The 13,048-nt window shown below is 33.4% G+C and overlaps 1 protein-coding gene across 1 annotated transcript; it reads left to right on the forward strand.

Annotated features, from left to right (window-relative positions):
• Positions 1-2,475: 2,475 nt before the first annotated feature.
• On the forward strand, positions 2,476-11,184 carry LOC25497351 (protein argonaute 1). The gene is made up of 22 exons (XM_013597372.3): positions 2,476-2,656; positions 3,660-4,480; positions 4,568-4,776; positions 4,874-5,023; positions 5,107-5,240; positions 5,332-5,441; positions 6,013-6,119; positions 6,198-6,336; positions 6,422-6,538; positions 6,827-6,934; positions 7,019-7,090; positions 7,226-7,348; positions 7,437-7,599; positions 8,039-8,298; positions 8,393-8,535; positions 8,822-8,884; positions 8,963-9,026; positions 9,571-9,706; positions 9,804-9,877; positions 9,959-10,053; positions 10,523-10,554; positions 10,645-11,184. Exons 2-22 carry the CDS (start codon positions 3,668-3,670, stop codon positions 10,860-10,862), a joined length of 3,330 nt encoding a protein of 1,109 aa, XP_013452826.1. The 5' UTR covers positions 2,476-2,656; positions 3,660-3,667; the 3' UTR covers positions 10,863-11,184.
• Positions 11,185-13,048: the final 1,864 nt, after the last annotated feature.

A 13,048-nucleotide genomic window follows, 5' to 3' on the forward strand; every position in this document is an offset into this window, starting at 1 on the left:
TACACAAAAAATTATTTAATTGCATAAGTTGTTCCGTATAAACTCAAAAATAAATAAATCCTAAAATTACAACTACGTATTAACTATTTAAATAACAATTTTTCCTTTTTTTCTTTCTTAATTGCGAAGGATACGATAGATACGTCTTTTGAATATAATAATATAAAAATAAATTTTTAAGATTTTTATTTCTATTTAATTCAATAATATATTAGGTACGACTTTAAATATATACGACTTTTGAACACGATATAAAATATATTATTTAAATTTTATTTCTTTTTAATTTAATAATATATTAGGTACGACTTTTAAACACTGCCATTAAAATTCTGATACGACTTAAGTGTACTACACAAAATATATTTTTTTATTCGCTTTTTCTCGATTACCATATTATTAGTAAAAAAATTCCATCTCCGTTTAACTATGATTAATCTTCGTAAAAGAATTTGTAGAACACACAAAGTGAGTTTTTCTATCCCCACAATCATATTTTTCTCCAAAAGCGCGTCGATCCTCGGTTAAAAAATCAATAATAATACGTTTTGCTTAATAATCTTATGAATAATACACAAAAAATATTTTGGTGGTGTTCGGGGTTTGAACCTCGGACTTTGCATATATTATGCATTGTTCTTACCAGCTGAGCTAAGTTCTTAATAAATAATAATCTTATGAATAATACATAAAAATTTATTTATTTGCATAAACTGTTCTGTATAGACTAAAAAATAAAAAAATCCTTAAATTACAACTACGTATTAACTATTTAAACAATGATTTTTTATCTTTTTATTTCTTAATCGTGAAGGATACGATAGATACGTCTTTTGAATATAATAATATAAAAATAAATTATTAAGATTTTTATTTCTATTTAAATTAGGTACGACTTTTAATATATACGACTTTTGAATATAATATAATTATATATTATTAAAATTTTTATTTCTATTTAATTTTATAATATATTAGGTACGACTTTTAAACATGCCATTAAAATTTCGATTTGATTTAACTTTAAGAAATATATTTTTTTATTCGTTTTTTTTAGATTATTATTTTATTAGTACAAAGTTTTCCCCCGTTTTTTTTTGTGATGGTTGGGGTTTGAACCCTAGACATTGCATATATTATGCTTTGTCCCTATTAATTGAGTTAAGCTCACGAGAACATTGCACCATTGTTTAACCATGACTAATCTTCGTAGAAGAAATTATGGAACACACAAGATGAATTCTTCTATCCATGCAATCATATTTTTCTCCATAAACGTGTAGACATTATTTAGAAAACAAATAATAATATGATTTACTTAAGGGTTTTTTATCTTATGCAAATTTGCACATGTTAAGAAGTTTTGAATAATAACTTTGCATTAAAAGTTGTATATTTTGTATTAAATGTATAACTTTTAATAAATAATTGATTTTCGTCAATAAAAACTTAAATACTTTTAATTGCTTTAACACGTGCAGTAATGCACATGTTAGACAAACCCTTTTTTAATAATCTTATGAATAATACACAAAAATTTATTTATTTGTACAAACTGTTCCGTATAAACTCAGAAATAAATAAATCCTTAAATTACAACTACCGATTAACTATTTAAACAATAATTTTTTCCTCTTTTTCTTTCTTAATTGCGAAGGATACGATCGATCCGTCTTTTGAATATAATAATATAAAAATAAATTATTAAGATTTTTATTTCTATTTAATTCAATAATATATTAGGTACGGCTTTAAATATATACGACTTTTGAATATGATATAAAATATATTATTTAAATTTTATTTCTTTTTAATTTAATAATATAATAGGTACGGCTTTTAAACATTGCCATTAAAATTCTGATTTGACTTAGCTTTACTATACAAAATATATTTTTTTATTCGCCTTTTCTCGATTACCATATTATAAGTAAAAAATTTCCATCGCCGTTTAACCATGATAAATCTACGTAAAAGAATTTGTAAAGCACACAAAATGAGTTCTTCGATCCACATGATCATATTTTCTCTATAAACGTGTCGATCCTCGGTTAAAAAACCAATAATAATACGATTTACTTAATAATTTTATGAATAATACACAAAATGTTATTTATTTTCGCAAACATTTTCGTATAAACTCAAAAATAAACCAATGCAGTCAAACCCTACAAACTACTTTTAAAATTTATTGAATAATTAACTCATATTGTCTATGATATAAACCAAATCCATTTGACCAAAGAAAAAGGAATATAAATGAATTACATTTGACCAAATAAAAATAAATTTGACTAAAAAACTCATACATAATATATAAAAAATATTAATTAATAAAAAAAAACTTAGATATAGAAAAAAGAGTAACCTTAGTGGAGAAGGAGAAGAGGGTAAGAATTCCAACAGATCAGACACGACAGGGACAGAATAGTCATTTTCCATTTGACTCTGATTCTTTATAAGCCTCATATTTCACAGTTTTCTGTGCTCTTTTCTCACAACAACATTTTCACTATTCTTTCATCACTTTCTCTCTCTAAAAACCTTAGTAATTTATAGTGAGAGAAACAAACCTTCGTTTTCTCTCACTCTTTCACTCAACTCTTCAAATACCTAAAATTCCAAACACCGTTTTCGATTATCTTTTTGTTCTAAGGTATAACCAAAATCGTTCATCGATTAACGATATTTTTTTTTCATTTTCTAGTTTTTTTTGTTGTGATTGTGATTTTTTTCAGTGTTTGATGATGATTTTTGTAATGTTTTCGGTTTTTGAAGTTTATTGAGTAGATCTAGTAGCTTTTGTTTGATTTTTGAGGTAAAGCTTGTGATTTTCATTTTTCACTCTGATCTGTGATTTTTTTTTTTGTTTTTATGATATTTGTCTGTTTTTTTTTGTGTGTATTTTTCGGTTGTGTAGACTTTTAGGGTTTGCTTTTGTTTCAGATTCTACGGTTGTGTATTTTATTTGTGATTTTTTTTTGTTTTTTTGATTTTTAGGGTTTGCTTTTAGTTCCGTTTGATTTCAGAGATGTCACAATGTATGTCTACGATTTCTTTTGGGTTTGTTTTCGTTTTTTCTTATTACACAATTTTCTGATTGTGTTAGTTTACCTTTTTCTCTGTGTGTTTTTTTTTTATTTTTAAAGTTTCTACCTTTTTGTTTAATCATTTTTCTAATAAATATTTTCTGTTATACATTTTCCGAGGGTTTCATAATTTTTCTTGTCTGAAAGTTTTTATTTTTATTTTTAATGTATGTTTTATATTTTGGTATTAACTTTTAATCATTGTTTATTGTTTATTACGATTTTTTATTTTTATTTTGTTTTTAACTTTTAATCATTGTCTGAAAGTTGATTAGGGTTTGCTTAAGTGTTTTCTCTGTGATTCATCTGTATGGTTTGTTGTTTGGATAATAGAATCTATGTTAGTTAGTTAATCAGTTTGTATTTGTTTATACGTGGTTATATTCAGTTCATGTATAAGTTGATTTCACTTTCTGACTTCACTTATACTGCTTATAATAACTAATCTGCCAAGTGTTTTCCATTTGTTTTGTTATCTGTTTGTATTGTTATGTTTATAGGGTTTGATTTTTGTTAATGGGAAATGAATCTTTATATTAATGAAGTTTGTTTTGTTGTGTGTGTGTGCAGCTTTCAACATGGTCAGGAAGAGGAGAACTGATGGACCCAGTGGTGCTGAAGGTTCTGAAGGTCAGCAGAGGACTTCGCCTCCTCAACAGCAAGGTGCTGTAACTGGTGGTGCTGGATATCAGGGAGGCGGAGGACCTCAAGGAGGTCGTGGCTATGCTCCCCAGGGTGGTCGTGGCGATTATGGTGGTGGCCGCGGTGATTATGGCGGTGGTCGTGGAGACTATGGAGGTGGGCGTGGTGACTATGGTGGCGGACGAGGTGCTTATGGTGGTGGTGGACGAGGTGGCCGTGGGATGCCCCAACAACAGTATGGGGGGCCTCCGAGGGGAGGACCTCCTCAACAACAACAGCAGTACGGTGGACCTCCGGAATATCAAGGAAGGGGTAGAGGACCTTCTCAACAGCCAGGTGGCCGTGGGTACGGTGGTGGAAGAGGTGGATATAGCGGTGGTGTTGGTGCTGGTGCTGGCCATGATGTTGTTTCATCCTATGGAGGCCCACCAAGGCAACCCTCATACCCCGAGCTGCACCAAGCAACCCCTGTATCTTCTGCTCCCTACCAAGTCCCTGTGTTGCCTCCAGCTGCATCCCATTCCGAGGCTAGTTCTTCTCAGCCACCAGAAGTGACTGAAGTGGAGCAGGATTTGGGACAGTTGACAATCCAGTCAGATGAGACTCCTGCTCCTCCTCCTCCTCCTCAAAGTAAATCCTCACTGAGGTTTCCCCTTCGTCCTGGAAAAGGGAGCTACGGTAGGAAAACTTTAGTGAAGGCAAACCATTTCTTTGCTGAGTTGCCTAAGAAGGATCTTCATCAGTATGATGTAAGTTCCACTGTTTTAATGATTTTATTAGTTGTTTATCCTTGGTTTTTACACTTATTGATTGTTTTGTTGCTCTTGGTTGCTTAGGTTACAATTACTCCTGAAGTTACATCTAGAGGGGTTAACCGTGCTGTTATGGAGCAGCTTGTAAGGCTGTACCGTGATTCTCACCTTGGAAAGAGGCTTCCTGCTTACGATGGCCGTAAGAGTCTCTATACTGCTGGACCGCTTCCTTTTATTTCAAAGGACTTCAGAATCACCCTTGTTGATGAAGATGATGGATCTGGTGGACAGAGGTGTGCTTCATGTTATTTAGTTCTATTTGTATTTTTCTGCTGTCAAATTAACCCTTAGTTATTTAAATATTTGATTGATTAATTGATTTTGACACAGGAGGGACAGGGAGTTCAAAGTTGTGATTAAATTGGCTGCACGTGCTGACCTTCACCACCTGGGACTCTTTTTGGAGGGGAGGCAAACTGATGCGCCTCAGGAAGCTCTGCAGGTTCTTGACATTGTTCTCCGGGAGCTTCCTACCTCCAGGTTGCTGATTAACTTATTTCTGCATTGAATGCATTTTGGTTCACCCTGTTTATGTCTGGCTAAGTGTACTTTTAATGATGTAGGTATTGTCCAGTGGGAAGATCCTTTTATTCACCTGATCTAGGTAGAAGGCAGCCTTTAGGTGAGGGATTGGAAAGTTGGCGTGGTTTCTACCAAAGCATTCGTCCTACTCAAATGGGACTATCTCTGAACATTGGTGCGTATTTTCATTTTGCTTGACCATTTTTCTGCAGTCAATCAATCAGCAGACTAATCATTTTTATTTTTTTTATTTTTTTATTATGCAGATATGTCGTCAACGGCTTTCATTGAGCCATTACCTGTCATTGAGTTCGTTACCCAGTTGCTTAACAGGGATGTCTCTGCCAGGCCTTTGTCTGATGCTGATAGAGTGAAGGTTAGTTTTGTTGACTTGTACAAATTTATCTACGGTCATTTTAAAACACTAGCGGTAAACATGATTATGTTGCTAACCTAATAGTGCTGTCACTCCTTCGATTTTGTTCTTGTATTCTAAGTTTACAAGCAGTTTGCAGCATTAAAGAACATTCATTTAGTTATGTTTTTGTCTGCAGCATTGCTCCTTTGATTTTGTTGTTACCATATCCCAAGTTTACATGTAATCTGCAGCTATACAAACAATCATTTAGTGTGATCTGCAGTTTTGCTTGTTTGATTTTGTTGTTACTGTATCACAATTTTCCGTTAGTTTGTAGTTTTATATAACATTTATCTACTTTAGTTTAGCAGATCTCTTGTATGTTTTGCTCAATGGTCTAGGAAAATTAGAATGATAATTTTGCAAGTACTTGATTGATTTTTTTTTCTTTATTTACACGCCGTTTGTAGTGATAAAAACTTTCATTTAGTATAGTTTAACAGAACTCTCCTAGAGGATTTACTCATTGCTCTAGAATAAAATGAGAATGATTATTTTTCAAGTCCTTATTGAATTTTCCTAATGACAGATCAAAAAGGCACTTCGTGGTATCAAAGTTGAAGTCACACATCGTGGCAATATGAGGAGAAAATATCGCATTGCTGGTCTGACTTCCCAAGCTACCAGAGAATTAACGTGAGTAGTGCTATGTATTTTTTTACATGCAATGTTTAAATATTTTTGCTGACTTTCTTTTCACTTCTCAAATTTTAGATTCCCTGTGGATGAGAGGGGTACCATGAAGTCTGTTGTGGAGTATTTCTTTGAGACGTATGGTTTTGTCATTCAACATACTCAGTGGCCTTGTTTGCAAGTTGGAAACCCACAGAGGCCTAATTACCTCCCAATGGAGGTAAATGTTCTCATTAATTCTCTCCTTTTCACTGTTGTAGTTTTTATGCCTGCTATGTTATGTTAATAGTGTTTGTTGGATGTAGGTCTGCAAGATTGTGGAGGGCCAAAGGTACTCCAAAAGACTTAATGAGAGGCAGATTACAGCCTTGCTCAAGGTTACTTGTCAGCGTCCCCTTGACAGAGAGCGGGACATTATGCAGGTCAGCAGAATCGTTGAGATATAAATAACTCTATTTATTTTTAGCTTATGAAATGATGTTGTGTATTTTTTTTTTTTTTTTTGTATATATATTTTAATAGCTAGAATTGGCATGGTTGTTAGACGGTTTTTGTATTGAATGTTTATAGTCGATGTCATTCTGTGCTATATACGTGCTGGTATGTTGTTCTATGTAGGATTACCATGTCTGTTAGTTTGTTGTTTTGTATTTAATGTTTATAGTTGATGTCATTCTGTGCTTAATGCACCTTGTTTTTTCTTTGTTCAGACAGTACATCACAATGCCTACCACGAAGATCCCTATGCTAAGGAGTTTGGAATTAAAATCAGTGATCGGCTTGCTCAAGTGGAAGCTCGCATCCTTCCTGCACCTTGGGTATTTATACCTTGTGACAATTACCATTATTTAACTGAATTTTTATACTTGCTTATTTATGTCAATGTCAATTTTCCCTTGCAGCTCAAATATAATGATACAGGTAGAGAAAAGGATTGTCTACCCCAAGTTGGCCAGTGGAATATGATGAACAAGGTGATTTTTTTTTTATCTGCACATGTTGGAAGCCACAGATGAATTTAACAAATTCAGCTGTATATATTCCATACAGCTTGCCTTTTTGTGCCAATGCAATTAGACATGAAAACTGATCTGCCGTCTAATTTTCAGAAAATGTTCAATGGTGGATCGGTTAAATACTGGTTATGTGTTAACTTTTCAAGGACTGTGCAAGATAGTGTTGCACGTGGCTTCTGCTATGAGCTTGCCCAGATGTGTTATGTATCTGGCATGGTATGTATATGATGTTTGCTTTGGTTATATCTTCAGTGAAACTTGTTTTTTTTTTTATACAATTGATAATTTTATCTTTGTTCATCAGGAGTTTAATGCAGAGCCAGTAGTTCCTGCTCTTACTGCTCGTCCTGACCAAGTAGAGAAAGTTCTTAAAAATCGGTATCATGATGCGAAGAGCAAGATGCCTAAAGACAAAGAGCTTGACCTGCTCATTGTTATATTGCCTGATAATAATGGCTCTCTCTATGGTAAATTATTTCTTCACTTGGCTAGTATACTGAATTTTCCTTTAGGAACTGGAGTTTTAGGCTTGCAGTAAATCAGTAGCATCTAAATAGTTAATTCCTGACATAAATACCGCAACATTTACTTTTTCTCTCTGCCACTTGGTTTCTAATTTTCATAAGTATTATATGTTCCAATCTCATTTTTTTTCCCACAGCACACTAATTTATATTTTGATTTTGGCATATCCTTCCTATTACATAATAAAGTTTGTCTTATCCTTAATTATATAATTAATATGGCCCAGAGTCACTCATCCTTCCTATTTTTGAAATGATTTACTATACCAACTTAATTACATAATAGAAGTTCACAAACTTTGACCCCTACAGACCTGGTCCTGGTCTGCCTTTGGTCGTGGATAGCAAGTGACTTAATTGTTGGTGATTATCTGATATGCAGGTGACCTTAAAAGGATATGTGAGACTGACTTGGGGGTTGTTTCCCAGTGCTGTTTAACTAAACATGTCTTTAAGATGAGCAAGCAGTACCTTGCAAATGTTGCTTTGAAAATCAATGTGAAGGTTGGGGGTAGGAATACAGTGCTTGTTGATGCACTTTCTCGACGCATTCCACTTGTTAGTGACAGGCCTACAATCATTTTTGGTGCTGATGTTACTCATCCACACCCTGGAGAGGATTCAAGCCCATCAATAGCAGCTGTATGTTTTGTACATATGTGATTTGTTTTTATTTCCAAGCAACTCAAGCTTGAATATAAGTTTTAATACTTTCTCTATTTTAATAATATTGTAGGTTGTTGCTTCTCAAGATTGGCCCGAAATTACCAAGTATGCTGGTTTGGTTTGTGCCCAAGCACATCGCCAAGAGCTCATTCAAGATCTTTTCAAACAATGGCAAGATCCAGTCAGGGGGACATTGACCGGTGGAATGATCAAGTAATTTCTTTAACTCTGCATTATATGGCATACAAATGCAAACATTTAAATGTAAAAATTGTCCTTCAACCAAACTAACCAACCCATTCCCAAGGAAGACAAAAATAACATGTAACTGATCTGTTGTATACGAGAAAATCAGAACAAGTTTATTATATAATCTTAATAATACAAGTTTATTATATAATCTTAATAATACTCATATGAGTTGGAATATCTTTTAGATCCTTCAGTCATAAAAAATTCATCTTTGTTGACTTGATTGATTTTGTTTGATTTTTTATAGGGAGCTTCTTATATCTTTCCGTAGAGCTACTGGACAAAAGCCCCAGCGCATCATCTTTTACAGGTAGTTATTTTTGTTGTTAATGTTAATTAGTATTTGTTATTATGATGATTCTTAAAACTCTAATATTACTTGCTGCAGAGATGGAGTGAGCGAGGGACAATTTTACCAGGTGCTGTTGTTTGAGCTTGATGCGATCCGGAAGGTAACTGATTTTTGTGGTTGTTTCCGTAGTTTCAAATTAATAAATTGTTCTTATTGTGCTCACTGTATTATAAGCAGAGACAAATTATCATAACAGATAGAAATTATGTTAAACATAAGTAGTAATTATGGCCTAAAGCATTGCTTGCGTATGTTAAGAAAAACTACAGCAAAATCGTGTATTTTTAACTATAGCATAGGACTATTATAAGTTCCTTCTAACCTGGTTACTATACCCTTCTTAGGGGCACAGGATTGAAGTAGACTTTGTATTTAATACTGTAAAATTATTGTGTTTTAAGTCCAGCATAGGACTATAAAAAGTTCTTTCTAATATGGTCATTGGTTACTATATCCTTAGTAGATGCACAAGGGATCATAGTGGACGTTCTATTGAATATTTGAACCTGCTTCCAGAGTTTCAAAAAATTTGAAAAGTAGCTATTAGTTCTGCAGAAACTGTTTTTCTTGATTCTTTCAACAATTTCTTTTGCGATTTATTTTTATTCTGCTAACGTTTTATGCTACCTGTTTCTCCTTATCAGGCTTGTGCATCCCTTGAACCCAACTATCAGCCTCCTGTGACTTTTGTTGTGGTTCAAAAACGTCATCATACTAGGCTCTTTGCTAGTAACCACCAAGACAAGAGCTCTGTTGATCGGAGTGGCAATATATTGCCTGGTATTTATTCTAACTTATTATTATGAATTCTTTTCTAATGATTTTTATTTACAAAGCTGATGCGAATGTATGCACACTTCCTGGTAAAATGTTTCAGGTACTGTTGTGGATTCTAAGATCTGCCATCCCACAGAATTTGACTTTTATCTTTGCAGCCATGCTGGAATTCAGGTAATATTTTTTACTTTTTTTGTTGGTAAAATAATTGAAGTTAATTATTGTTTTATGTTCTTACATCAATGAAATTTGTAGGGCACAAGCCGTCCCGCTCACTATCATGTGCTGTGGGATGAGAATAATTTTAGTGCTGATGGTCTTCAAAGTTTAACTAATAACCTGTGCTACACGTAAGTAACAACTAATGTGATTTGTTTTTTCCAGCTCTAGTTTTTACTGCTTTGTTTGTTTATCAAATGGCTCCAAACTGAACTTTTCATTTTTTGAACACATTGGTTGTATGCAGTTATTTATCATGCTTCACTTCAAACTTCTCAATTCGGCATTTTTAAAACATATTAACAGTTGTATACAGTTATACAACATATTATCACATGCCTTCACTTCAAACTCCACATTTCTTAATTTTTAAAACATCAATATACAGTTTTGTTTGTTTATCATGCTTCACTTCAAACTTCTCAATTCTGCATTTTTTAAACCTTAACAGTTGTATACAGTTTTACAACATATTATCACATGCCTTCACTTCAAAATCAATAGTTGTATACTGTCTTGTTTGTTTATCTGCCTTCTAACTTCATAGTTTTTTATTCTGAATTCATTTTAATGCGGTGTCATCTTGATTATTTTCTGCAGATATGCCAGATGCACCCGTTCTGTTTCTATTGGTAAGTTTTCATTTTCTTTATGTATAATAAACTAATTAGATTCATAGTTATGTTTGTTCTGCTAACAATCTGTGTTTGTTGTAATTGCAGTGCCCCCAGCATATTATGCACATTTGGCTGCATTCAGGGCTAGGTTCTACATGGAGCCTGAGACCTCTGACAGTGGCTCAATGACAAGCGGTGCTGTTTCTCGTGGAGGAGCTGGAGCTGCTGTAGGACGTAGTACCCGTGCTCCTGGAGCTAATGCTGCTGTTAGACCCCTGCCTGCATTGAAGGACAATGTCAAGAAGGTCATGTTCTACTGTTGATAACATTTGAAGTTGGCTGAAGAACTGAAGAAGAGTTGAGATAACATTTGAAGTTGGCTGAAGAAGAGTATGAGAAACTTATGTTTAGTTATTTTGGAACTATCTTGAGATATGAGATATTTTTGTTATGTCTTTGGTTTTTATTGTTAAGAGGTTTGTTTTGAACAATTTTATCGTTTTGTGACTCATCTGTTGTGTCATGAACATGATTTGATACCAGATGCAAACTATGTTTGCTGTTGAATTGAGACCATGTTTCAATATATTGACAGCGTTTGGATTTATTTTGATGGAATTGTTACTATCGTTGTTATTGTGTCCATTATTGAATGTCATTTATTATCATATGTCTTCTGTCAGGCTTTCTAAACCATTGTCATTGTCATTGGGTGGGCTTCTATTGTTTTCATCGTTGGATTGCACTTTTTATTGTCCATTGTCGGGTTTCTGTCCCAAGATACTAAAACATTTATTTGACCAAAGGATATTCTCTACAAGAGATTTGAACCTATTAGTTAATTGGTTCTGACTGCCTCTTGGTAATATTTGAGGGTTATTTTCTTCTTCCTTTTTGAATGGGGTCGTTAATATGGCTTGAGGGTAATTTTGGTAGATATTCTGTGACTTATGTGGGTTTTATTCTATTTTGATTTTATAAAGCCTTGATTATTACTTCTATTTTAAGACTGGTTGGTGATTAAGTTAGAAGGTTGAAAAGGACATAAGCTAAGGTATATTCATATGATGATGTCTCAAAACTTTACGGTACTTTGAGAATTTAGAAGATTAAGAGTTTTTTCACTCTACGGAAATTGTAGAAATGAACTAATCTTAATTTTTGTTCCTTTGTTAAACGAAAGACATGAGAGATTGAATTTATAGATCCAACAAGCAAAAGTTTCCCATACTAGACATGAGAAGTTTCCCAGTTGGGTTGCCGGTAAAGTTTGGAATTTTTTCCTTACACTTGTTCTTGTAATGCTAACCACTACAACAACATGAGACATTTAGGAGTTTTCATTCGATCTTTAGCTGTGGTGTTCCTAAAAAAAAACTTTCACCATCACTATTACTTTACTAGCATGACACGTGAATTAGCATGGACATATAAACAACTTTTTTTTTTTGACAAGGACATATAAACAACTTATGTTAAAGGAAACTTGACAATTAATTTTATCAATGAAATTTGATATTAGAAACAGGACATAGCTAGTATACTGGGCTTCTGCCCTCTGCCCTCTTCCTCAGTCTGTTTCCCCTAAATATCACGTTGCAATGTTCTCAAATAAGCAAAACCGTAAAATATCCGTACCCTTATGGGCAACAACTTTAGTGTCATTCCCCATATCCTATGGGTACCTAAGTGTCCATACCCGCACCCATTACCCGCACTTTAGCTATGAAAAAGGAATAAAAAAATTACAATTGAAATAAAACTATGGTCCAATAAAAAAACATCTAAAATATCCCTAAACAATTGTACATCGGCAAGATGAAGTTGTTATTGTATTAAGTAGTTTTTTTATTTAGGTTTAAATAGCTAAATAAATAAATAAATTATACATAAAAAATAAATATGTATATGCGGGGCTGGGTAGTATAGTACCCTTACCCGTGTCCATACCCATAAAATTTGTGGGTATTACCCGGACCTGTGTCCATACCTATGAAAGCGGGATTTTACCATACCCATTGTGGATATTTTTTGCGGGTATTCATTGGGTTTGGGTCCAATTGCCATCCCTAAACCCGGTAATACAATGGTAATGCAACTTTGTAGTGTAACGTCAAAATAGAAAAAATAAACGTGGGGTATCTAATATCTATATGACCAAGTCAAAACTGAAAATTTAATAATTAATACTAATTAACTTTAAAATAAATTACAAATAAAAAAAATACAAATATATAATATATCAAATTATCTTTAGAAATGCATTGTAATTTCAAGGACATAATTGAACCTCATTGGACACAATTGTAAGGATAAAATATCAAGCTATCTTTAGAAATTCCATGTGTCTTGATCATGAAAACATTCAATCTCCAAGTTGTTATCCTTAGCTGCTCGTACCATGTTTGAGACATTCCTCTCTTGCTTCCCGTCCTTCCACCACGACTCCTCAGAGGACAAACACGTCGAATACTTGAGTTGGCATTGGTGGCATAATTTGAAACTCTGC

The sequence above is a fragment of the Medicago truncatula genome, chromosome 6, assembly GCF_003473485.1.
Source record: "Medicago truncatula cultivar Jemalong A17 chromosome 6, MtrunA17r5.0-ANR, whole genome shotgun sequence".
NCBI classification, from domain to species: domain Eukaryota; kingdom Viridiplantae; phylum Streptophyta; class Magnoliopsida; order Fabales; family Fabaceae; genus Medicago; species Medicago truncatula.

Excerpts from the sequence above, each read along its gene's own strand:
- LOC25497351 (XM_013597372.3), top strand. The coding sequence starts at position 3,668 with ATGGTCAGGAAGAGGAGAACTGATGGACCCAGTGGTGCTGAAGGTTCT. Across the intron at positions 6,337-6,421 it reads CTAATTACCTCCCAATGGAG|GTCTGCAAGATTGTGGAGGG; the intron begins GTAAATGTTCTC and ends TGTTGGATGTAG. Across the intron at positions 10,555-10,644 it reads CACCCGTTCTGTTTCTATTG|TGCCCCCAGCATATTATGCA; the intron begins GTAAGTTTTCAT and ends TTGTAATTGCAG.